This window comes from Macrobrachium rosenbergii, chromosome 2, assembly GCF_040412425.1.
Source record: "Macrobrachium rosenbergii isolate ZJJX-2024 chromosome 2, ASM4041242v1, whole genome shotgun sequence".
NCBI classification, from domain to species: domain Eukaryota; kingdom Metazoa; phylum Arthropoda; class Malacostraca; order Decapoda; family Palaemonidae; genus Macrobrachium; species Macrobrachium rosenbergii.
In genome coordinates this window covers 56,421,771-56,446,059 of record NC_089742.1, presented here as the reverse complement: position 1 = coordinate 56,446,059, position 24,289 = coordinate 56,421,771, and the positions used below count along the sequence as shown (strand labels likewise).

Genomic DNA, 24,289 nt, shown 5'->3' with positions numbered 1-24,289 from the left:
CCATTTTTATTTTGGCTACCACTGCTTCCCAAATCATGATGGCGAGCATTAAGATCACCCACTAATAAACAGTACTCATTAAAAATAACCTTAGGTAAATTCTCAAGATCCAATTTATCAGCATGTACATACACATTAATTATATGAAATACAATATCCTTTAAACATAATTTTACACTCAAGCATTCAGTGCCGTTGATTTCAGTCGCTACGGATAAAACAGCTGGTATATTATTTTTCACAAAGGTAGTTAGATCCCTTATATTTTTCTCAATATCTGCCGGAAGTTCAAATGACTGATATCCTGTTAATTGGAAACCAGCCCCATTAACACCAGTTTCTTGTAAAGTTATTACATCGAAATCATGAAAAAGAACCCAAGCATGAACATCGGTTCCTCTCTTTTGAAGACTATTTACATTCCACGATAGTGTTTTAAGACAAAACCCTCCATTTTGATCAATCTCCTTCCTCATCTTTCTAGCAAAAGTAACCACATTCATTTTAAGGTCTTCATCTGGCCGCTGCATGTACTCTAGTACTATATCTAATAAGGAAGCAACACCAGCAACTAAGTTGTCACATCCATTCCTTTCATTTGGCAAATCTGTCAATTTCTGTCATAAATGGGGCTACACTGAAACACATTATCAGTACACATTAATTCGGCATTTTTACATTCTCTTTCAGACATAATATCATTACAAGTAGCTCCATCTACAATCTGAATCTTCTTTTTTGAATACTGACCTTATTAGGTCTAGTACCTATCATTCACTTCAGTAACATTCTCCTCCGTTCCAATAGAAACGACTTTACCAGTAGCATTACACACTTTTGATAGTTTATCATTCATGCTCAAGATTACCTTTTAAGTTCTTCTATTTCTAAACGAAGTGCTTGAATAACACTATCATGTCTATCACAAACTAGACTACGACTAGAGGTCTCCCCTTTTGACGTTGCCTTTCTTCTTCTCTTCGTTCCCATACGTTTGTAGCTGGCATAACAACCCCGTTTTCGTTCATATTCAGTGGTTGAGAAGCTAAAGCACTTGGAGTCTTAACACCAATAACTGGTCTTTTTTACAAAACCAAGAACTAGCATTGTGGTCACCTCCACAATTGCAACATTTTTGGAACAATTTTAACATTATTCTTTATTTTATCCAAGCATTCTTTCGAGTCATGACCTTTGCTGCAATATCTACATTTAAAAATTACTCTCACATTTATATGCAAAATGGCCCCATTTGCTACATTTGAAACATAACACAGGACTTTCCTTAAACACAGCAAGCCGTTTATATCCAAGGCAGGAAACAAATATTTTCTCTGGAACCTCACCTCTTATAAGTGCTATCACCTGCGGTTGTAGACTAGTCTCACCTTTTTGCTTAACCTCACGTCGTTTAGCCCAAACAAACCTTTCGTCTACCAAGAAATCATTTGGATCCATACATAAAGGGTAACCAAACACAATTACTTTAGTGTACTTCCCATCATCCTTTGGTTTTTCTAACACAATATCTTCAAAGCCAGTGGTAGATAAGAAATTCACAGCATTATCATCCTTAACTGTTATATATGGTCTATATTTACCTTCCTTAAACAATACTTCAAAATTTGGATGTTTTTTTATAAAGTCTTACCGTCCACTGCATCTTGCCATGAAAATCCATTTCCAGTGCATTGGGAAAATACAAACACTTCCTTGAACTTAGTCCTTCATTATTGGCTTCATGACCACTACCCGGAATGATATTCGACTGCCGTGTAGTACTAGGCCCAGCAGCAGAATGATCAACCATCAAACTTGAACTAGGATTGTTATCCACATTTTTCCTACTCACTACTTTTAGTCTCTTATTGACTACAAGATTTCCATCACTCTCAGCTACTTCCATCTCACTGACTTTAGTTTTCTTCGGTTTTTTCCTTCTCCTCCTAGACCTAGATGTAGCAAGATAACTTATTTCACTTGTTTCACTACTTGATAAAGCCAGATCCTCTTCAACGTCTCGTACGGCATCCTTGGTTGCCATAGTAAGGCAACAAGTTGATCAAGGTCTCCAAGATAAGGCAATGAGCAATAATTGCTTGTAACGAGCAAAACAGTCAACAAAGCGACGGAGCAAAAAAATGCACGTCTGTCGTCATCCAAAGCTCTCTCCCGAGTTCTTGCCACTGCAAAGTGTATGACTATTGTAGGCCTAAATTCTGTATTGCCACTACAAAGTGTATGACTATTGTAGGCCTAAATTCTGTATTGCCACTACAAAGTGTATGACTATTGTAGGCCTAAATTCTGTATTGCCACTACAAAGTGTATGACTATTGTAGGCTAAATTGTATATTGCCACTACAAAGTGTATTACTATTGTAGGCCAAAGTTCTATATTGCCACTACAAAGTGTATGACTATTGTAGGCCTAAATTCTATATTGCCACCACAAAGTGTATGACCATTGTAGGCCTAAATTCTATATTGCCACTGCAAAGTGTATGACCATTGTAGGCCTAAATTCTATATTGCCACTGCAAAGTGTATGACCATTGTAGGCCTAAATTCTATATTGCCACTGCAAAGTGTATGACCATTGTAATATGTCTGATTCAGCTTTTGGTTCCGTGTGCATGCCTTCCGATCGTTTGTCAGAGTTCCTCACTCGTGCGGAAAAGGTGTTTGAAAAGCAGATCCGCGGTCTGCTTATCAGAAGCAACATCCTGCCTCAACTGTTGGGAAAAGTTGAGAAGCAGGTACCTTCCAGGCAGGTTAGGTTGTGTTCTGTCCAGCTCATCGAGACGAGTCTCCTGAACTCCATCATCCAGCTCCATCTTCGCTGCAGGCTGTACTACTATTTCAAATTCGAGACCAGAAAAATGCTTACTCGAAGCAACAAAATGAACAGAAAAGCAAAGATACTTAGGCATTTATAGTTTGCCTATGTACTTGTGATTGTTTATAAAAAAAGCTATGAATGCTGAGTTTATATCAGAAAGTAATGATGTAAAGTAAATTGCATTTAAGTAAGGGCTGAAGGTTTGACCCACCCATTTCTGTAGCCAAATTTTGACAGGTGTACAGTAAGCTGTCACCTGAGGAGGTTGATTGCCATAACATGATGTCATATGAACTGCCTACGTAGCTCTTTAAATAAATGTCATTGATATTGCACACATGCATATTTTCACTAATATTGCAGTATGTGGATTGAAAGCGCAACACTATTTTGGCTGTGAATGCTCTTTAGGCCAGGAAAATGCGGTATGAGTGACGGTGAGGCTGTCAGACTGGCCCAGTCATGCATTCAAATATTGTCTGTTCCACACTGAAGTACTGTAAGGTAATATATGTCTGTCCTTTCAACCCATCAAAACATCGAACATATGTTTATCAACTCACATCTCACTGTCTACAGTGCTTCTACAGGTATGGATCTATGGCCTGACATGGTCTGCTGCTTCCCAAACTAATAGTTATGCCCCACGTCCGTTTGCAGCGCTAAACGTAAACGAACATGGCGTCCTGCAAGTGCTGCGGCTCGTATTTATAGGCTCTGGTATTAGTACTACAGGCTCGAGTCCTTGCAAAGGTTTGTTACAGTCTCTTAGATGCCTACATCCTGTTCATACCACCAGTGTATAAATACATGTTGCAGCTCCGTTTGTGTGTGTATGTATGTGTGTATGATAAAAGTCATAATGTCATGACTGACAAAAAAAGTCACCACCGACTCGGTCAGATCTCACAAAATTCCTTTTCTAGTTCGAATGTTGCTTACCTGTCATTGTCCTTTCATACTGATCTGATCAATAGCCCTTCGTATATTGCTTGTTTTATGAAAGTAAAAGTAGAAATCACGTCATAAGGATAAGTGGGTTAGGCTTATAGTGTACTGGGCGGGGAGGGTGATGCAACAGTAACTTGTCGAAATTCCGGCGGGAGAACATTAGAAACCTCGCTGTTGACAAAATCGGGTTGTATCTTACGGCAACGTGTATACCGATGCAATAAAATGTTGCAAAAAGGTTTATTATAAAAAAAATTCTGGCTATGACAGGTTAGCCTAATCAAGCTAAGCATTCAAAAGGTATAGTCTCATGGGTTTAGTTTCCCAAAGAGGTGCTAAAAGGAATACCTTATTTCTAATTTTTTTTAATACGTTCAGACCCTTTCTCACGTTCAGCAGTTTATTGATAACAAACCAAGAAAACCGAAAAATTGTCGCCGGGCTCCATCTTCATATGCCGCATGCCGGTCTAGTATTTCGTTGACAGAGATAGATATGAGTCAGCAAGGTTGGCATTAAGTAACATCAGTATAGGCCTACGTATAGTACAAGAATGCACCCCACTTCTCTCGTACTAAACACAGCAAACGTTCTGACATTAAAAATGTATTTGTGAATCCAGATAAATGGAATTCATAATTGTATATTTGGATGTACAGTTCGAGAGGTTTTTCTACAGCGTGCTGATTTCACACTACGTTTGGTAACAACAATGAAGGCTATTATAGAAAATCATAAGGGAAAGCTAAGCCTAACTGAAAATCGTATGTACTTTTCGATGAGCACTGACTTGTAAAGAGGTAGGATACGTTATTAAATGTAACACTGTTCATATGAAAAATACTGAATTTCCACAGTTGATAGTTTAAAAAAGTCGAGGTCTAGTCCTATATAACGGTGCCATAAGACAGTGGGATCGCTTTGATTTCTCTCTCCTTCCATTCGTTTGTTATTTTCTTACCTGTCCTTTCTCCAGCATTTTAGTGTTCTGTAAAAGAAAACTATTGTGCCGGCTTTGTCTGTCCGTCCGCACTTTTTCTGTCCGTCCTCAGATCTTAAAAACTACTGAGGCCACAGGGCTGCAAATTGGTATGTTAATCATCCACCCTTCAGTCATCAAACATACCAAATCGCAGCGCTCCAGCCTTAATAATTTTTATTTTATGGTATCTTGAAGTTAGCAATAATCGTGCGTCTAGCAGCGATATAGGCCAGGACATCACCTGGCCGTGGTTAAAGTTTCATGGACCGCAGCTCATACAGCATTATACCGAGACCACCGAAAGACAGATCTGTTTTTGGTGGCTTTGTTTATACGCTATATAGAAAACTCGATTGGCCTTTTTTACTTGTTTACTCCCATCCTCTGTCAGCGGGCGAGTACATCTTACAGTGTTGCCATAATCCCCGTCAATGAACAGGCAAATCCCTACAGTATGTGGCTTGAGCGATACACGATTTAAGACAATGTAATTATGATACCCGTTTGCTATATAAAACTTCCACCATTCTTTTGCTTATCCTAATTAGATTCGAGTATTAAAAAAAATTAATAACAGGAATAAATAAGCTATATCCAGAAACCAATAAATTTCAGGTCAATATGGAAAAGTACACGATATCCCGACAATACCATGCGGGAGCAATTTATAAATATCAACCAATCATAAATACCAGTAACCAAAACCACTTTTAATTAATAATAAATATGGTTGAAATGCAATTTTTTAAAACAGGAATCTTACCATGAGGTTGCAGTTGCTACACCAACAGAATCCGTGAAGTTGTTAAGTTTCGTTGGTAAATCCAGAGGCACTTGTTACACTATTAAATCCAGGACGCACTTAACCTAGTCTCGTTTCACTCACCTCCGAAGTAAGTCAAGTATAAACAAAACAAGGACGACGGACATGTCAGCAAAGTCTCAGGCTACCAACTCTGTTAGCCAGATACCAAGATATAAAAGTTTATAAAGGTAAATGATATTATAATAGAACCATAACTACTTGATAACTCAATTCTAACGTGGATTTGGCAGTAGAAAATGTAAATGCAGCCTCGTCCGAAAAGAAAATAAACATTGCATATATATAGGCCTGTCATGAAAATATGATACCCAGATTCATCGTGTAGGAGCGATCTACAAAGAGCTTATCCTTTCTCACAAGTCATGTATCTTGACTTGGCGTAGGACCTTCTTGAATATGGACATCTGCCACGAAATCCTTCACACTCTACCACCAAGGGACCTGCTGACCTCTGCGTTCCTGCTGCACATATTTTGGCTTTCTTAGGCGCATGACAAACGAACCTTGATATCGTTCTTCTACGAGGAAACATCCTAGGTAATTTGAAAGTCATTATTAAGTCAACGATGTCCAGTCTCATCAACCGACTAAGTCAGAATGGCAGTCCTCTTATCCATTGTTACTTCGTCGGGTGATCAGACTGGACATTGTTGTCTTAATAATGACTTTCAAATTATCCAGGGTGTTTCCTCGTAGCAGAACGACAGCGAGGTGTTAGTAAGGCGCCTCAGAGCGCCAAAATTGTGCGCAGCAGGCACGCGTAGGTCAGCAGGTCCCCTTGGTGGCAGAATGTAAAGGTCTTCGTGGTGGATGCAGACATTTGAGCAGGTCCGAAGCCACGCAAAGATATACGACACTCTCGTGAGGGAGGGAGGATAAGCTCTTTGCAGATCGCTCCTAGGCGATGGATTTGGTTAATCTGGTATTTAATCGCATGATAGGCCTATATTCATTGTTTATTCCTTTTTCAGACAAGGCTGCATTTAGGGCTTCTAGGAATGGAATGGAATATAGAATTTAGGCAAAAGGCCAAGTTGGGAGTAGAAAGGTTTGAAAGGTGTAACAGGAGGAAAACGTCGCAATTGCACTAAGAAACAAATGTTAAGAGAGGTTGGGTAGCAAGATGGAAGAAAGAGAATACGGACGGAGGTACAGTAAAAGGAATGAAAGGGGTTGCAGCTAGGGACCTAAGGAATGTTGCAGTGAACCTTAAAGTAATGCCTGCAGTGCACCGCATGAGGTGCACTGAGGCTCTACTCCCCTACGGGGTTTACGGCTTATACAGCTGTATCCACGTAGAACCAGTGTTGCCAAGTTGTTACGGTTGTTATAATATTATTTTTACCTTGATATTTAAACTTTTATATTCCGCCATCTGGCTTACAGAGAGCAGTTTGGTACTCTAGACTTAGTTGAAATGTCTGCCGTCCTTGTGTTGTTTAGACTTAGTTTATGTTTAGACATTAGACTGAGTTTACTTCAGAGGCAGGGAAAACGTGAACAAGTGTGTCTCTTGAAATGTGATACGTAACAAGTGCCTCTGGATATACCAACGATAGCAGCAAACTCACTGGGCGGTGGCCTTGGAACTTGTTAGTGCAAGGTGAGACTTATAATTGTTCTGTATCACTGTATTTCAATCATATTTTTATTTTATTGCGATCGTCAGTTATAGCGGGTTTTGATTATTGGCATTTATGATTGATTGAGAATTATTGTTGGCTGCATGGAGCGTACTGTATGTAAATTGTTTCCTTGCTGTTTATGGTTACGTGACATCGTGGGGATATCGTGTGCTTTTCCACATCGAGTTGAACGTTATTGGGTTTTGGATATAGATTATTTCTCTTACTAATTCCCGTCATTAAATTTTTTGTAATACTCTAATCTAATTAGGTTAAGGAAAAGAATGTTGTAAGTTGTAGACAGTAAATGGGATATTATAATTAGAATTATTCCTTCATCATTTATATCATTCAGACATAATGGTGTTTTGCCCATTTAGGAGAGCGGATTAACAAGGTCCATGCCTAACAGACTTTTAGGCCTAGTGTGATCACTTTTATGTTGTTGCGATTTTGAGATAAGGGGATTGTTGCTAGTAGCCTATGTGTATTAAAACCGTAGCCAAGTGCATGAATCACTGGGGCGATGGCTGGAGTAATTGGATGGCCAAGCTATAGGACTCTGCTAACTTTTTTATACCTCTTCGGGCCCAATAGGCCTATGGAAACTCAGATTGGGGGAGAATTTCCAAGGATCTGTTTGGATAGGAAGGAATTCCGTAAGAACTACAGTTACTCGTATTTTCCAGTTTAGAACCCTGATCACAAGATTAACCCTTCACACTTAGCCTACTGTATTATTGATGGCGTTGTCACCTACTATGCATATTAAGCCTGCTATTCTAAGTTCTACGTTTTTGCTCTGTAGGTTAGCTGAAATGGAATCCAGGTAAAAAAGTCACAGAAAAAAAAGTCGCGGGAAAAAAGTAACCTAACCTAACCCAAATTAACCTAACTTAACCTATAACCCAGCCTAACCTATAACCTAACCCAACCTAACTTATTACCTAAGCTAACCTATAACCTAACCCAACCTAACATAACCTAACTAATTGCCAGCCACCATAAATCAATAACTTTTTTCCCTAGCCAAAATTTTCTTTTTTCTGTGACTTTTTTTCCTGTCCTTGTTACTGACCACCTGTGAAATGACATATTACTCCGTGTGTGCACAAGCATGCATTGTTATTTAAATGCTATTCAGCAAAGGATAATTACTTCATGAGTATGCGCGTCTGCTATTACATTTTTGGAGTGAGCCATTTTTGGCAATCGGCGTATTGTATTGAGCAAGAATACCTGTTACTGATGGTAGTGACTGCAGGAACATGGTTGTTTTGTTTGCAATATTTTGCTCTTCTGAAATAGATCGTCAAAAATCCTGTTCGAGTATCATTATTTACTGAATTCTTTTAATTAATTCTTCGAAATAGTCAGTATTCAGTAACGAAGAACTCGCGAATGACTTTAATAATATTTTCTTAGAAGTAAATATTTATATGTATGAAAAGCCATTCTGTAAACAAAATTAAGTGACTTTGTAAAACCTGGTTCGATATTACTTCTATCAACACAAAGAAGGCGACCATTTTTTCTACCAGTTAAGTCGAAAAGTCACTGATCACATTCACCAGCAAACAAATTACTGTATCCCAGTTCGAAGTGACCAGTCAACAATAACTCACTTGCCTGAGGGATTTACTTTTGCTTTCCAAAATGTCTTCATTTAATCTTCAGTCTCTATTTGTTTACTCTGTGTCTCTTTCTCTCTCTCTCCCTCTCTCAGACCTTTCGCTTTCTTCCATTGTATCTTTCAGTCTCTATTTGTTTACTCTGTGTCTCTTTCTCTCTCTCTCCCTCTCTCAGACCTTTCGCTTTCTTCCATTGTATCGATAACAAAAGGGCGAGACGCAGCAATGAGAGGGAGGAGACAGCAATTTGCAGTTGCGTCTAGTTCTTACCTCGAGGTGTTTTGAGAATCCGTTTTGTTTATCTGTTGCGTGGTGTCCTCGTGGTGTCCTCCGGCTGGTTATTTGATCACTGTTCTGTTAATGGTTTTATCTCAGTAATGTACGTTCATGTCATCTAACTAGTTATGTAATTCAAGAGTAAATATATCTCACTGATAGACTACTATGTTATTTCTGTTGACTGAATGCTTTGACGTTCATGTAAATTGGCATACGCTACCTCCACTTGAAAACGCTTGTGCATGTTATGTTTCTGGGTTATTCATTATAAACATAAAATATACAGTATGTATGGTCGTAGTGTTTTCGAATGCAGTTTTCATTCCAGACTAAGACGCCAGAAGCAAGTTTTAACAATTTTAACTCTCTGGTTAAAGAGCTATGGTCTTTAACACTTAAAAACTTTTTTTATAATGTAAATACCATGCATGCATTTCCATAACAGCGAGTATCCACGAATACACACATACAAACACACATATATATATATACATGCATTAAAACACATGATGTATTTACAACATAAGAAGGTTTAAAAGAAACCGAAGTATTGTGTACGCTAATGGACATCCAAAATGGTTCTCCAAATGGTCGTTACATCCTTGTCGCCTTATGGTGCTGAAGGTAATTACGTCTATGTCCTCATTACTATCGTTACTCAGCGTTTCGTGCTTGAGCACCGAGGATTTCCTCATCCTTATGTACCGAGGATCTACTGAGAATATTTTCGTTCTCTTGGTACCCAGGAACTTTTGAGGATCTCCACATTCTTAACATATTCTGAGGATCTGTTGATGCTATAGTACTAAAGAGGGCCTGTTTCCTTAGCACCAACCAACTACCGAGGACCTCGTTTGAAGTATCGAGGTTCTGCCAAAGACTTCATCATTTTTGCAACACACAGGATCATCTAGTTGAGTACCGAGGGTCTCTCTCAGTCCTTAGGTACCGAGGACCTTTTAATCCTCTAGAACTAACTACTGTACCGAGCCTCATCGTTTCGAGGCGCCCGGATCAACAGTTGCCATTACCAAGCCACACTCTGATGTGACGCGAAAGAGTAATGAGCCTACTTTCGTGAGCCTACTTTCCAGATTGTGATTGATCACCGCCATAAAGGCGAAATGTCTTCTTCCCTCGTTCCGGTATGATTGTTATTACCTCTTTTCCCTAACGCCCACCCCATAGCCTACCCATGGGTGCTTCCCCATTCTCCCCCACCCCCGACTACCCTCCGCGCCCGAGTGTGTTTTACTGACGCTTCACCCATGAAGGAAAAAGGGAAAGAAACGAGGAATTGTGGAAAACACGATGAAAGGTTCTGAAAGGAGATGAGGAGCGGGAGGAGGAAGAGGAAGTAGAAGGCGTGAGAAGAATGGATAGACAATTCGGAGTAAGGAAGAACAGATAAGAAGGTGTCTTTCCTACCCTAACTAGGAAAGAGATGGAAAGGAGAAGTAGGTGTGAATAAAAGGGGATATACAGGAAGGTGAGAAAAGGATGAGAATTCGAATCCAGGTGAAAAAGGCACAGGAAAAAAAGTCACGGGAAAAGTCACAATCTTTCCTAGATAGTGACTCCCAAGGGTTTTAACCCGATAAGTATCCACCTTTGCGGCGTGTTTAGTACAGTACAAGCCCTTTGTGGATTACCGTATAAACATAAACGAATATTGTGAATTTTCCCCTGTGACTTTATTACCGAACACCATGAATCAGTGCGACTTTTTTTTCCTGTGACTTTTTTCCTAGCCAAAATTGTGACTTTATTTCCCGTGACTTCTTTTCCTGTGGCTTTATTGCCGGCCGCCGAGAATTCAGGGGAGGAAGGGATTTGTAAAGAATGGGTTAGGATAGGTTGGGAAGAAGACAGAAGAGACAAAGGGTAGGAATGAGCTCAGAGAAGAATAAAGGACTGCTAGAATAGGAAACTTATAATAGTTTAATAAAAGTGATTGAGTGTAGTTGGTTTCTGGAGGAGATACCAGATTAGGTTGAATTCACTAGTAATTGCATAACTAGCTCATGCATGTAAGTACATCGACGTAAACGAAAATGAAATATATATATATATATATATATATATATATATATATATATATATATATATATATATATGTGTGTGTGTGTGTGTGTGTGTGTGTGTGTGTGTATACTGTATATATATGCATATATATATACACATACATATACTATATAGTATTATTTTAAGATACATTTACACAATAACACTACGTAACGAAAGAGAAGATATTACTCAATCTACTATATTTCTCCTAACCAATATTTTATGGCTATATACACGGAAACCGGTTTCCACGCGCCTTTACTTGAACACGAGAACACCTGCACTGTTCTAATAATCCACATCACCGAACGTGTCATTTTAGATACATAATTTAAAAGACCGTTAAATTTTATTACAGGTTATTGAGCACCTAGACCTATGTTCTTACTCTTCCTTTTATTGAACTTTAAGGTATTCAGTAATATTTTTTAGTTGCTGAGTAAGGAAAAAAAAAGCCTGAAACAGTGATTCTGAAGAAAATACCGATTTAATGAAATCCCTGAATACTCGGTGATACACTAGAGTCATTAGCGCTTAATTGTTCTCATAATGATTTTAATTGCTCACACTGACATCTCTCAGCGTCAAAACGATGTCTTATCGAGGAAAATACAGTACAACATTGTTCACATACAAGGTTCAAAGAGAGGGCATACTGTGAGGCCGTAAAGATGAAGATTGTTTTCTAATTTGAGGGTTACTATGTGGAGTGCCTGACCTCAAGACATAGGGTTAGTGGCGTGGCTTGAACTCTTGCTTCTGCCATTATTAAACAGAGTTCGGTCTTTCATGCTTTAGTTTTTTAAGAGTCACTATTTATATTGAATCTTAGAGCTTTGTCATCAATACATTTGTTGGGAATATGAATCAAATTTTGTAGTTCCCTTGCTCTAAAGCTAGCTACAAAGAAAAACATTATAATTAGTACAACAGGCATTGTAAGTAATATCCTTCAAAGAGGTGCTTGCTAAGAAGCGTTACCTATTCGTATGATTAGAGAGTTTATTTTCAATTTAATCTGAACACATTATGACTAGCGCTCATGCGCAATTACCTTCAATACAGGCTCAGATTTAGCCCTTTCATTATATTTTGACGAATGCTCCAAGATCATTTCCATCGAATAGACGCTTTGAAGATAATGAGCGGACCTACAATGGGGAAGCATTACTTCCTTGTAATGATAGATGCCATGAGGAGAAAAAAGAATTGGGGGGGGCGGGCTAGAGTGGCGGGGGCGGATGGGGAGAGGGTAGCCACTGATAAAATGATGGATTGGTGGTGAATGTGGTGCTAAAGGAGAACTGAAGAGCTGTTACAGAAGCATAAGAGGCATTTGAGAACTATATATCTGTTTGTAGACGAGAATAAGGGACTTGTATAAGAAGAGTAACCACAGTGTAAAGGAAAATAGGGAGAATGAGAGGCTATAGTAGGGGAATGTCAGGCACCTGGTAAAGGAGAATAAAGGTTCCTATAAAAAGTAAAAAATGCCCCGAAGTTTCTTCGGCGCAATCGAATTTTCTGTACAGCTGCTACATCGAATAATCAAGGCCACCGAAAATAGATCTGTCTTGCTGTGGTCTAGATATAATGCTGTTTAAGCCGCTGTACATGAAACTTAACCACGGCCAGGTGGTGGCCTGTCTTATATCGTTGCCACATGCACGATTATGGCTAATTTTAACCTTGAATAAAATAAAAACTACCGGGGCTAGAGGCTGCGGTTTGGTACGTTTGATGATTGGAGGGTGGATGATCAACATGCCAATTTACAGCCCCCTAGCCTTAGTAGTTTTTAAGATCTGGGGGCGGACAGAAAAAAGTGCGAACGGACAGACAAAGCCATCATAATAGTTTCCTTTTACAGAAAGCTAAAAAAAGGAGGTAGTAAAGAAGAATAATGTGCTGGTATTAGTATTCAGTGACTTGTTCCACTGAGAATTTGCAAGCATTTGATAAATTCCTCCCTGTCATCAACGCTTGCACTTTTTAGATGTAGACAAGAAGGACTTCATATATTCTCCTTGAGGCTATCTCTTCAATTGTCGGTTCATTTTCTGTCATTTACATACTATTTACAAATTACAATACCAAATGTTTGCAAATGTCCTTACTATTTTCCATCAGCGTCTTCGGAAAACTTGGGTCAGAAGATGAATATTTGTGCCGATTACTTTCATTGTCACCTCATTGTCACCCAAATATCACTATAATTTTACGTTCTTGATCGAGAATAGAGTATAAATTCACACCAGGTCAGCATTATCATTTCATTTTTAGGATTGTTCATCATTACGGATCATAGCTTTATGAGAGCAGCAAAGTAAATTTCTCATTCGTTTGTACATTGGAGGGATTTTTGTTGTATTTTTTCATTCATGAACTCCAAGTTTCTGTATCGTTAAACCTTTTCTCTTCGGTGTCCTTCTGCTGAAGTTCATTTATGTCACAGGAATATATATATATATATATATATATATATATATATATATATACACACACACATACTACATAAATATATATGTATGTATAATATATAATATATATGTAGTGTATATATGTTTTTATGTAATATGTATGAATGTATGTGTATATGTTTGCATATATATGTTATATATTTTATATATACATATACACATATACATATTACATAAATATATACATTATATATATATAGATGTATGTACAGTATGTATGTATGTATGTATGTATTAAAAATTGAAATATTTGTCTATTCAAATATTTATCTATATTATTTAAATCTATCTATCTACACATTATATACATACATACATATATATATATATATATATTTATATATATATATATATATATATATATATATATATATATATATATATATATATATATATATATATATATATATATTACGGAGAAGAACACAGTCATCAACGCTGTCATAAACAATTGAAGTGTTGTCATTTATGAAGGTTTTTAAACTCTATTCTACACTGTTCTCTGTATTGCTCCGACTTACACGAAGTTTTTTGCAATAAACAAACAGTAAATATAGGATGGAGCGGTTAGAAACTGCTTGGCGGTCGCCGTCAGGAGACATTGTATGCAAAAGACGAGAGTATGTGCTTACGAGTTTTCTGCTTGCAGAATGCAGTCATGTGTTTGTTTGTGTTTTTATAACCTGTGCATTTTACCCAGAATATTATAAAAAATATTCTAATGGGTATGAATTTGACTTGTCTCTACACCTCTAAGTAAATGTTTTTAGCTCTTCTTTGGGCGAGTCGGTAGAGCTATGGCCCAGAACTTGGTAGGCCCGAGTTCGAGTCTCCGGACGGCTGATGAAGAGTTAGAGGAATTTATTTCTGGTGATAGAAATTCATTTCTCGCTATAATGTGGTTCGGATTCCACAATAAGCTGTAGGTCCCGTTGCTAAGTAATCAGTTGGTTCTAATCCACGTAAAATAAGTCTAATCGTTCGGGCCAGCCCTAGGAGAGCTGTTAATCAGCTCAGTGGTCTGGTTAAACTAAGGTACACTTTTTTTTTTCAGGAGTGCTGAAGTATCAGTTAGATAACCATTCCTTAAAAAATTTCCCCCATAGTAGGGTTAGTGCCATCAGTGAACCTCACGTGGTGCACTGTAGGCATTACTTAAGGTTCTTTGCAGCGTCACCTCGGCCCCCAGTTGCAACCCCCCTCATTTCTTTTACTGTACCTACGTTCATATTCTCTTTCTTCCATGTCTTTCCACCCTCTTCAAAAATAGTTTCCCAGTGCAACTGCGAGGCTTTCCTCCTGTTACCACCTGTCAAACCTTCTAACTGTCAATTTCGCTTTCAGCGCTGATGACCTCATAGGTCCCAGTGCTTGGCCTTTGGCCTAAATTCTGTATCCTTAAAGAATTTCACCAAACACAAAGAAAAAATGAATTATGGTTTTGACGTACAGGTAGCTGATTTATACATTAGAGACCCAGATAAATGCAAAATACTGTTATATAATATATACATAAATATTGTATATATTAACAAAAGTATACTAATTTTGTATGTATGCTGATTAGGGTTTTAGTCAGAGGATATATACACATTAAAGACTTAAGATGAATGCCAAATACTATTATATATTATATACATAAATATTGTATAAATTAACAAAAGCGTAATAATCTTGCATGTATGCTGCTGTGGGTTTTAGTCAGAGGATATATACACATTAAAGACCCAGATGAATGCAAAATACCATTGTATAATATTATGTACATAAATATTGTAAAAATTGTCAGAGGATATATACAAATATAAAAATCATCGCTCGGGAGTGCTGTCACATGATACATAGGTTAAGAATCCCTCATCATTATTCACAAGGACAGCTAGACCCTCGTCTGAAGAAGCCAATACTTAGTCGATTTGTCTGTGAAAGACCTTTCTCTCACTTGCTGGATCAAGCGAGCCGTCGACTTGACTTGCAAATACCTCGTCCAGAGGGACATGCGAGTCAGCTTAGAATTCCTCGCACGCTCTGAAAGAATAGACTGACCCCTTCTTCCCTTCAGATCATGTGACGTATCGAGCTCGGTTAGTGTAGAGTGTTCTTGGTCATTTGCCAGTGTTGTGGAGTTGGCAGGATACAGGTGTCTCGAAGGCGCTCTCTCTGCTTGACGATCGCTGACCTGCATTACTTGCCAACGAGGGGGTCCGGGGATAGTCTGTTGGGTCTGTGCAGGTGTAGTGCCTGCGTTTGCATGCCTGGAGTCACACTTGCATGCTTCCTCTACAATGTTAGATTCTTCATAGGCTGACTTCGAGTTGCTAATGACTTCCGGGTCAGATAAAGGTTTGATTCGAGCAGACGAAACCAAACTGATGCTCTGACGGATGTTGATGAAGCCGTTGGCGCTCAGGAATACGAATGCCTGAAATTGGAATTTGAAGTATATACGTCAGATGTTATGTACCAGAATTTATAATTTATTTATTTTCATTATAAGAATATACCAACAACATACAGTATATTAGGTTGCTATTTAAAGTTTTTTTTTTTTTGCCAACAACGAAAACCAATAATGATAATCAGAACGAGGGTGATAGTGATGATGATGATAATGGTCTTTCTCTGACCTGGAAACCAATGTTCGTTGGGTATCTGACTTTCCAGTCAAGATTCTCAATGTCTTCGTGACCTAAGAGACCCACGATGACCCATTCGTTTCCGTGGTCCTCGCTCAAAGTACTGAGACTTCTTGTGTCCATCTGCTGAAGATAAGCATTCACGTTTACAAATGGTCTTGGTTTAGTTAACATCAAATAGTTAACTTTATGATCTTATTAACTAAAGTTGTTTTCCTGCGTCTAAGGCCCTTTCTTAAAGAATTAGAAGAGCGAAGAAAAATTCATAAAGATCATTTTATTAGAATCTTAAGAAACATGACTTCTTCCTCCATACATGAAGAAATAAGCTTATTGAGACGTAAGAGAATCGTGACACAATCTTAGCAACAAGTATTTCCTTACAAAAACTGATAAATGAAGTCACGGAAATCAAGAGTGTTTATAGAAACGGAACCTTTAGCGGTCGCAGCGACTTCTTGGAGGAATAGAAAAAAAGAAAATTGAGGCAGATGTCACTGGCGCCTGCGTGAAATATGGTAACATCCTGCCGACCGAAGTAAAAAAAAAAAAAAGAAAAAAGGCAGAAGTGGGAGGTCAAGGCGCCCCTCCCCCCCTCCCCCCCCTCCTCCATTTCCTCGGCCACCACCACAAGGAGTAGGCACGATCAATCACGGGGAAAGTTTGGGAAATGGGCCATGCAAAGGAGGCGCAGCTTTTGTGGTGACTTTCGTGTGAAATTCTGAATGGCTGCTGACAGACGGGTAGCGTCCAAGAATTGAGAAGGACTGGACGAGAGGGGAAAAAAAAAGTAAAAAAATGCGCCGAAGTTTCCTTGGCTCAGTCTAGTTTTCTGTGCGGCTTATAATGCTTTATGAAACTTATCAGCCACGGCCCATGAAACTCAGCCTGTGTTGTTGGTACTGTACCGGTGCCAGAATTATGATTATGGCTAACTTTAACCTTAAATAAAATCAAAACTACTGAGTGGGCTAGAGGGCTGCAATTTGGTACGTTTGATGATTGGAGGGTGGATGATCAGCATACCAATTTTCAGTCCTCTAGCCTCAGCAGTTTTTAAGACCTGAGGACGGACAGAAAAAGTGCGGACGGACAGACAAAACCGTCACAATAGTTTTCTTTTACAGAAAACTAAAAATGACGGGTGTTAAGAAATGGGTCACGCAGGACTGCTGCGGGATTTTGCTGTGGTCACTTTCCAGTGAAAGTTTAAAGGGAAAAGCTGAGGGGAAAGAAAGGGAGGGACTGAAAGCTCCTAGCAACCGACAAGGCTTTCAGTGAAAACGGCAAAAAAAAGAGAGACCAATTTTAATTGCTTAATCGTTTCTCTCGTGTCCCCTTTCACTTAAATACGGTGAAGAGTAATTACTTAATTTTTGGTAGTTGCAACACCTGGAAAATTTAACTGCCTGCAACTGAAAGTTTGCTACGAAGCAGTAGTCTTCAGACTTCAAGAGGGGAAGCTAGAGCTGGCTAACAAATCTAATTATAATAGTAGTTCTAACTCGGATAACAAATTTCAAACCTAATTATAAATAGAAGCTTTAACCTGGATAACAAATTTCAAACTTAATTATAATTAGTAGTTTCAACCTGGATAACAAATTTCAAACAATTATAATTAGTAGTTTTAACCTGGATAACAAATTTCAAACCTAATTATAAATAGTAGTTTTGACCTAGATAACAAATTTCAAACCTAATTATAAATAGTAGTTTTAACCTGGATGACAAATTTCAAGCCTAATTTTAAAATAGTAGTTTTAACCTGGATAACAAATTTCAAGAACATGCAAATAAATTCATATTCAGACAATCGCTGAACTTCTTAACGGAAGTGGAATATTCTGCGTCAGTTTAACGACATTCCAACGCAGCCACAAGCACACTCGTAAATTATTATTCATATATATATATATATATATATATATATATATATATATATAAAATATATAATACATACATACAAACATACGTGCATATATATACGTATATATAAAAAACTACTTATACATTATCTATATATATACCTACATATATATATGTACTGTATATATAATAAACTACTTGTACATTATCTATCTATACATCTATATATCTATATATATATCTCAAAAAACTACTTATGCATTATCTATATATATATATATATATACATACATACATATATGTATATATAATAAAAAACTCCTATACATTATCTATCTATACATCTATCTATCTATACAATACATATATATATATATATATATATATATGTATAATATATATATATATATATATATATATATATATATATATATATATATATATATATATATATATATCGATCTGTCTACCTACGTCTGCGTTCATGAACCGATGCACAAAAGAGAAATCACAAGGGAAAATATAAACGGAAAAAAAAAAAGTCGAGATCATCGACTGTCCGTACCTCCAAGCAGTTCGGTATCGAAGGCTGGTTGGGGACCGGAAGTAGTTGGTTGATGTAAGTGACACATCCTGACGGGAATCCTCCGACGGTTACGTCTGCCGATGAAAGATGACGGAACATGTAAATTTGTTGAGAAGGAATGTAATACAAAGGTTTTTAAAAAAAAAAAAGGTGACGTTATTAAAAACATGATGAATTGATAGAGAATTAAAGTCAGTAGGCTGTGAACAAATGAACACACTTTGAGTATATATATCTATCTATCTATCTATCTATCTATATATATATATATATATATATATATATATATATATATATATATATATATATACGTGTGTATATATATATGTATATTATGATAATTACATATATGTATGTATGTATGTATATATATGTATATATATATAATAAATAAATGTATATATATATATATATACACACATACACACATACATACATACATATACAGAGTGAGTGAAAGAAAGAGAGACTCTCAATATACAAAGGCACACTGGGAAAGTTAAAAAACAATAGATCCACACACACAACCGAAAAACATAGCACAGACCTAAGATTTTCACTAATATCACCACAAGGGCGTTAATAATCTTCGATATTAACTTCTTCTTAGATTAATTATATGAAAAAATTTCGTCCACCCATCGTCAGCGATGAGTGACGCTTCGAGAGGCCTGGCATTAATCATAATTGTAATATAATACGGATCACCGGATACAGAATTTAATTGCGTTTACTGCTGCTGCGGTTCGTGTCTCGGGATAATAATAATAATAATAATAATAATAATAATAATAATAATAATGTCAAAATAGGAAATATGTATTAAAGAGTGATCATTGAGGGAGAGAGAGAGAGAGAGAGAGAGAGAGAGGAAATCATATGTTATCATTCCTGGAGAGAAAGAGAGAGGAATTTCACATGTATTAAAGAGTGTCATTGCAAGGGAGAGAGAGAGAGAGAGAGAGGGAGAGAGAGAGAGAGAGAGAGAGGAAATCATGTTATTGCTGGGGAGAGAGATAGGAAATCCTGTGTATTAAAGAGTGATCATTGCTAGAGAGAGAGAGAGAGGGGGGGGGGAAATCCTATTTATTAAACAGTCATCATTGCTAGGGAGAGAGAGAGGAGGGTGTGATGGAAATCATATATATTAAAGAGTGTTCATTGCTGGAGAGAGAAAGAGAGAGAGAGATTTGGTGATTGACCATGGAATAGGGTAAAAGTAGATACAGAAAGAGATATACAGAGAGAGAGAGAGAGAGAGAGATCTCAGCAGCAGTTTACTCCAAGCAACAATTATCAAGAATGATAATGACGAAAAGAACAGCCACAGTAGATTGTCAAAAGCAATCTATGATAGTAATCTTAACAAAAAATGGAACAGTGATATAAAAAACACAAGGAAAATAAAATATAAAGACAATGTTACCAGGATGAAGACAGCAAGGAAAATGAGGCACGTTGTCATGGTTCCCTGTTGTGGCCGAATTCCAAACTTTTGGGAAAAACTGTTGATTGTCCATCGTTTTCCTCATGTCTGGGAGACGAATGATTGACTGTTCGGTGATTGATAGATCTCTCTGGCGTCTGGAATGGAAGGAAGTGAGAGTGGTTAGTACTGTTGAAAGCAATAACAAATCTCTCTCTCTCTGTATGCGTGTATATGTGTATACATATTTATTTTCTTCCATCTTGCTTTCCAACCTCTCTTAACATTTGTTTCATAGTGCAACTGCGAGGGTTTTCCTCCTGTTACACCTGTCAAACCTTTTCACTCCCAATTTCCATTTCAGTGCTGAATGACCTCATAGGTCCCAGCGCTAGGCCTTTGGCCTAAATTCTGTATTCCACTCCAATAACTCCAGGAGAGGGAGAGTCAGGAGGGGAAAATGTAGCTTAAAAAAAATATGTTTTAGTGCTACAGCTGAATTTTAACTTAATAAACCGAAACCAGACAGCATTCGCGGTGGTTCGACCGGAGGCTTGGAACGCCTTGCACGCACACTCTATATAGTCAAATTTCTTTGCAATTGCGTCATGTTCTGTTCGGGAGAAACTTTCACGTTTGTTGAATTGTCTTTTCTGCCGATTCTGCCTGAAATGTTTCTTTTTTTTATTTTTTTTATTGAAAGGATTAAACTTATATTATTTACAATTGCAATATTTACGATATGGTTACAGTGTACATCAGCACAGTATACAGAGGGATTTCTTTACATAAGCATAATCCCTCTAAATGGACAGTTTACACATACTGCTTTAGTTACTGGCTACTCAAAAACAGTAAAAATAGTCTTGTGAAAATTTTGTTTATTCTTTCTCTGTAATTGTTTTTTAATAGCCATCTGTCATAACCAAATTTGCTCTGAAAGGTTTCTGGGTGCTAGTTTGGCTTGTTGAGTATGTGTCACCTACTCCGAGGTGCTAGTACTAAACACCAGGGGTAAATATAAAGCAGAGAGCCGCACGAAGATCTCGTTTATTTTTTAATATAATAATTTGTCGACCACACAATATAGAAATGGGTGTATATAATACTTTGATCCCGGAGGGGCTAGCACTGAGCAAGGCGTCCCCAGGAGCTTCCGCCATGCTTAGTACTAGCACCTGGGAGTAGATGAAGTGTAGATAACAAGCCAAAGTAGCGCCGGTTTCTGGAATATGATTATTATAAATAAACGTGACAGGTTGCATGTGTGCCGTAGAACAACAGAATTATTGGGGATATATGCGCAGAAAGTTTTTAGCGGAAAAATTTAGAAATGTGGACGTAAAGTACGAGAGATTGCTTTTAAGAGTAAAAGAACAGTAGGGTACATTCTTTTGGTGATAGCTTGCTTATTAATACAGTATGACAGCTGGAATTCTGTCCAGATTTATATTCGCATAAATATAAATTTTGCGCTTGTAGCTATTCAGATTTTATTTTTTGTTTATATGTATTTTTGATTTTAGCTGTGCGCTTGCGTGATTGTTGACAAGTTTGTGTGAATGTATTTGAGTGTATTAATCTGTGTAGATGTATTTATTTAAATGTATTAATCTGTGTTGATATGTGTGTGTATTATCGTGTGCATGATTTAAAGTCCTGTTTTAACTTGAATGATGGAAACTACAAGTTTGACAGTTTGTTACCATATCATGTAATTCAAGCAGCCAACGTTAACAAGATTGCCAGGTCGTTGAATAATTAAGAATTGTCGTTTTTAGAATGGGTAGTTTGGTAATGACCGAAGATGGCTGTTAATTTGTTTTTTCCTCTCAACATTTGTAACTTTTCTGCTTTTATTGTACTGTACTCCTTTTATTGTATTGTACTGCTTTTATTGTTATTGTACTGTAATCACCTGAAGAGGAAACCAGTTGGCCTTGAAACCAATGTGAATTTTAACGTTTTTAAAATAATTTCCTAAAACACAAACAGAATTTTCATTTAATCTTACAGCACAAGTTTGCGTGTTATATTTATTATCGTGTACATGTTTATTATTAATTTTGGATCTTTCCTAGGTAGTGATCCCCAGGGGTTTTCTGGGGTCGTTATCTAGGACTAGTATTTCTTGGGATTGAATTGAATTGAATATAGAATATAGGCCAAAGGCCAAGCACTGGGACCTATGAGGTCAATCAGAGCTGAAACGGAAATTGACAATAAAAGGTTTGAAAAGTGTATCAGAGGAAAACCTAGCAGCTGCACAATAAATCAATTGGTAGGAGAGGGTGGAAAGTAAGATGGAAAAAGAGAATATGAAAGGAGGTACAGTAAAAGGAATGAAAGGGGTTGCAACTAGGGGCCGAAGGAACGCTGCAAAGAACCTTAAGTAGTGCCTACAGTGCGCTGCATGAAGTGCACTGACGGCACTGCCTCGCTACGGGGAGTATTCCTTAGGGGGTCATTATCTGTACTAAACACGCCGCAAAGGTGGATACATACCGGAAAGATGCTCACCTCTAACACTCAGTCTCAATATTATCTCGAGTGATGAATGACGACATAGGTCCCAGCGCTTGGCCCAGATTCTATATTCTAATCCAATCCAGTTCAAAGAGTCAGTGTATGTACAAGTGAACATTTCTTTTAAAAGGGACATCACGTACCTGATAAGTAAGTGGCTCTTGAAGATGTCGCTCCTGACAGCGTGAAGTCGAGAATGGGGAATGCAGCAGGACTGTCAGTGGTCGCCGTATGTATTTATTCGGGCTTTTTAACTCGCGTATTTTACCGACCGGATGCATTTCCTTCGTGTCGAGGCAACGAATAAAGTTGACCCTACAAATATGGTCATGTTTACTCTATATTTCTCTTTGCTTTGTTGTTTATTCATTATATATTTGCTCCGCCTTGGGAAGACAACCGTGCGTACAGTTTTCAAAACGTGACCCTACAAGGCTCTTCAAAATGTCATAGCAACATTAATATACTTACACAGTACTAAAACAGATTTAATTTTTGAGATTATCTGCATACGGAAAGAAAACGATTCGTCCGAAATTTCGAACGTTGCGAGAGTGGCATAAGATGGCAGAATCGTGACGTCTTTTATTTCGAACTGCTAACAACAGTCCTGACATAAGTGTATGTCCGCCAGCTGGAGGAAGTTGGGAATGACGCAGTTTTCACTCATGATGGGTGATCTATGCTCTCTGATCTTGACGTGAGCACAGACTGGAACTCTCGTGGTGGGGGTGGGGAGGGGATTGCTGGTGTGTTGTTTGGGGGCATAGACGACCTCCTGACCAGCAAATATGCACATTCAGTTAATCTCCGTGGGGGGTTAGTGCCGACAGTGCACCCCATGCGGTGCGCTGTAGGCATTACTTAAGGTTCTTTGCAGCGTCCCTTCGGACCCTAGCTGCAACCCCCTTCATTCCTTTTACTGTACCTCCATTCATATTCTCTTTCTTCCATATTCCTTTCCACCTTCTCCTAGCAGTTGTTTCTTAGTGAAATTGCGGGGTTTTCCTCGTGTTACACCTTTCAAACCTTATTATTGTCAATTTCTGTTTCAGCGCTGAATGAGCTCATAGGTCCTAGAACTTGGCTTTTGGCCTAAATCCTATAATCTGTTTCATTTAGTTAATCGTTTCATACCAGCTGATTTGATTTTCTACATATAAAGAAATTAATTACCTACGATTATATCACACCGGATGTGGCTGTCTTATTGCTGACGATTCAGACTCTAATCTGTTCGTAGTTAAAAAAAAAAAAACGAAAATCGGTGACTCAAAGGATGCTATCTACCACAATCGTTGGAACATATCAAAATCACTGATATAGACGTGTCAGGAATCTTTAAGATAATAGCGCTTTTGCCATATGTATTCATTTCGGCACAGATACTTCGGTACTTTCCGCACTCTGAGCAAAAGGAAAGAAAGAACTAAATCAAGACAGATACCACAGAAAATAAATCACCATGAGATAAAGGCCTTTAAGGTTGTTACCGTTTCGTAAAGTGATGTTCTCATTTTAGAGCAAATAAAAATGTCTCTCTTGAAAGTATATTTCGAGGAT

At 37.8% G+C, this 24,289-nt stretch overlaps 1 protein-coding gene and 1 long non-coding RNA gene across 3 annotated transcripts in view; one reads left to right on the top strand and one right to left on the bottom strand.

The window, feature by feature from the left end:
- LOC136847345 (uncharacterized) overlaps positions 1–24,289 on the top strand; it is a 147,787-nt gene that overhangs the window by 4,566 nt on the left and 118,932 nt on the right. The gene's annotated exons all lie outside the window — the stretch shown is intronic.
- Positions 15,333–23,084, bottom strand: LOC136849854 (uncharacterized). 2 transcript variants are annotated; one of them, XM_067123336.1, is made up of 5 exons: positions 22,870–23,084; positions 20,201–20,358; positions 18,754–18,848; positions 16,311–16,445; positions 15,333–16,105 (listed from the first exon to the last, which is right to left on the bottom strand). In XM_067123336.1, the coding sequence occupies exons 2-5, from the start codon at positions 20,304–20,306 to the stop codon at positions 15,563–15,565; spliced, it is 879 nt and encodes a 292-aa protein (XP_066979437.1). In that variant the 5' UTR covers positions 20,307–20,358; positions 22,870–23,084; the 3' UTR covers positions 15,333–15,562. The 2 variants fall into 2 exon arrangements, with proteins under 2 accessions (XP_066979437.1, XP_066979446.1); XM_067123345.1 differs by having other exon boundaries at positions 15,334–16,105; positions 16,311–16,442; positions 22,870–23,077.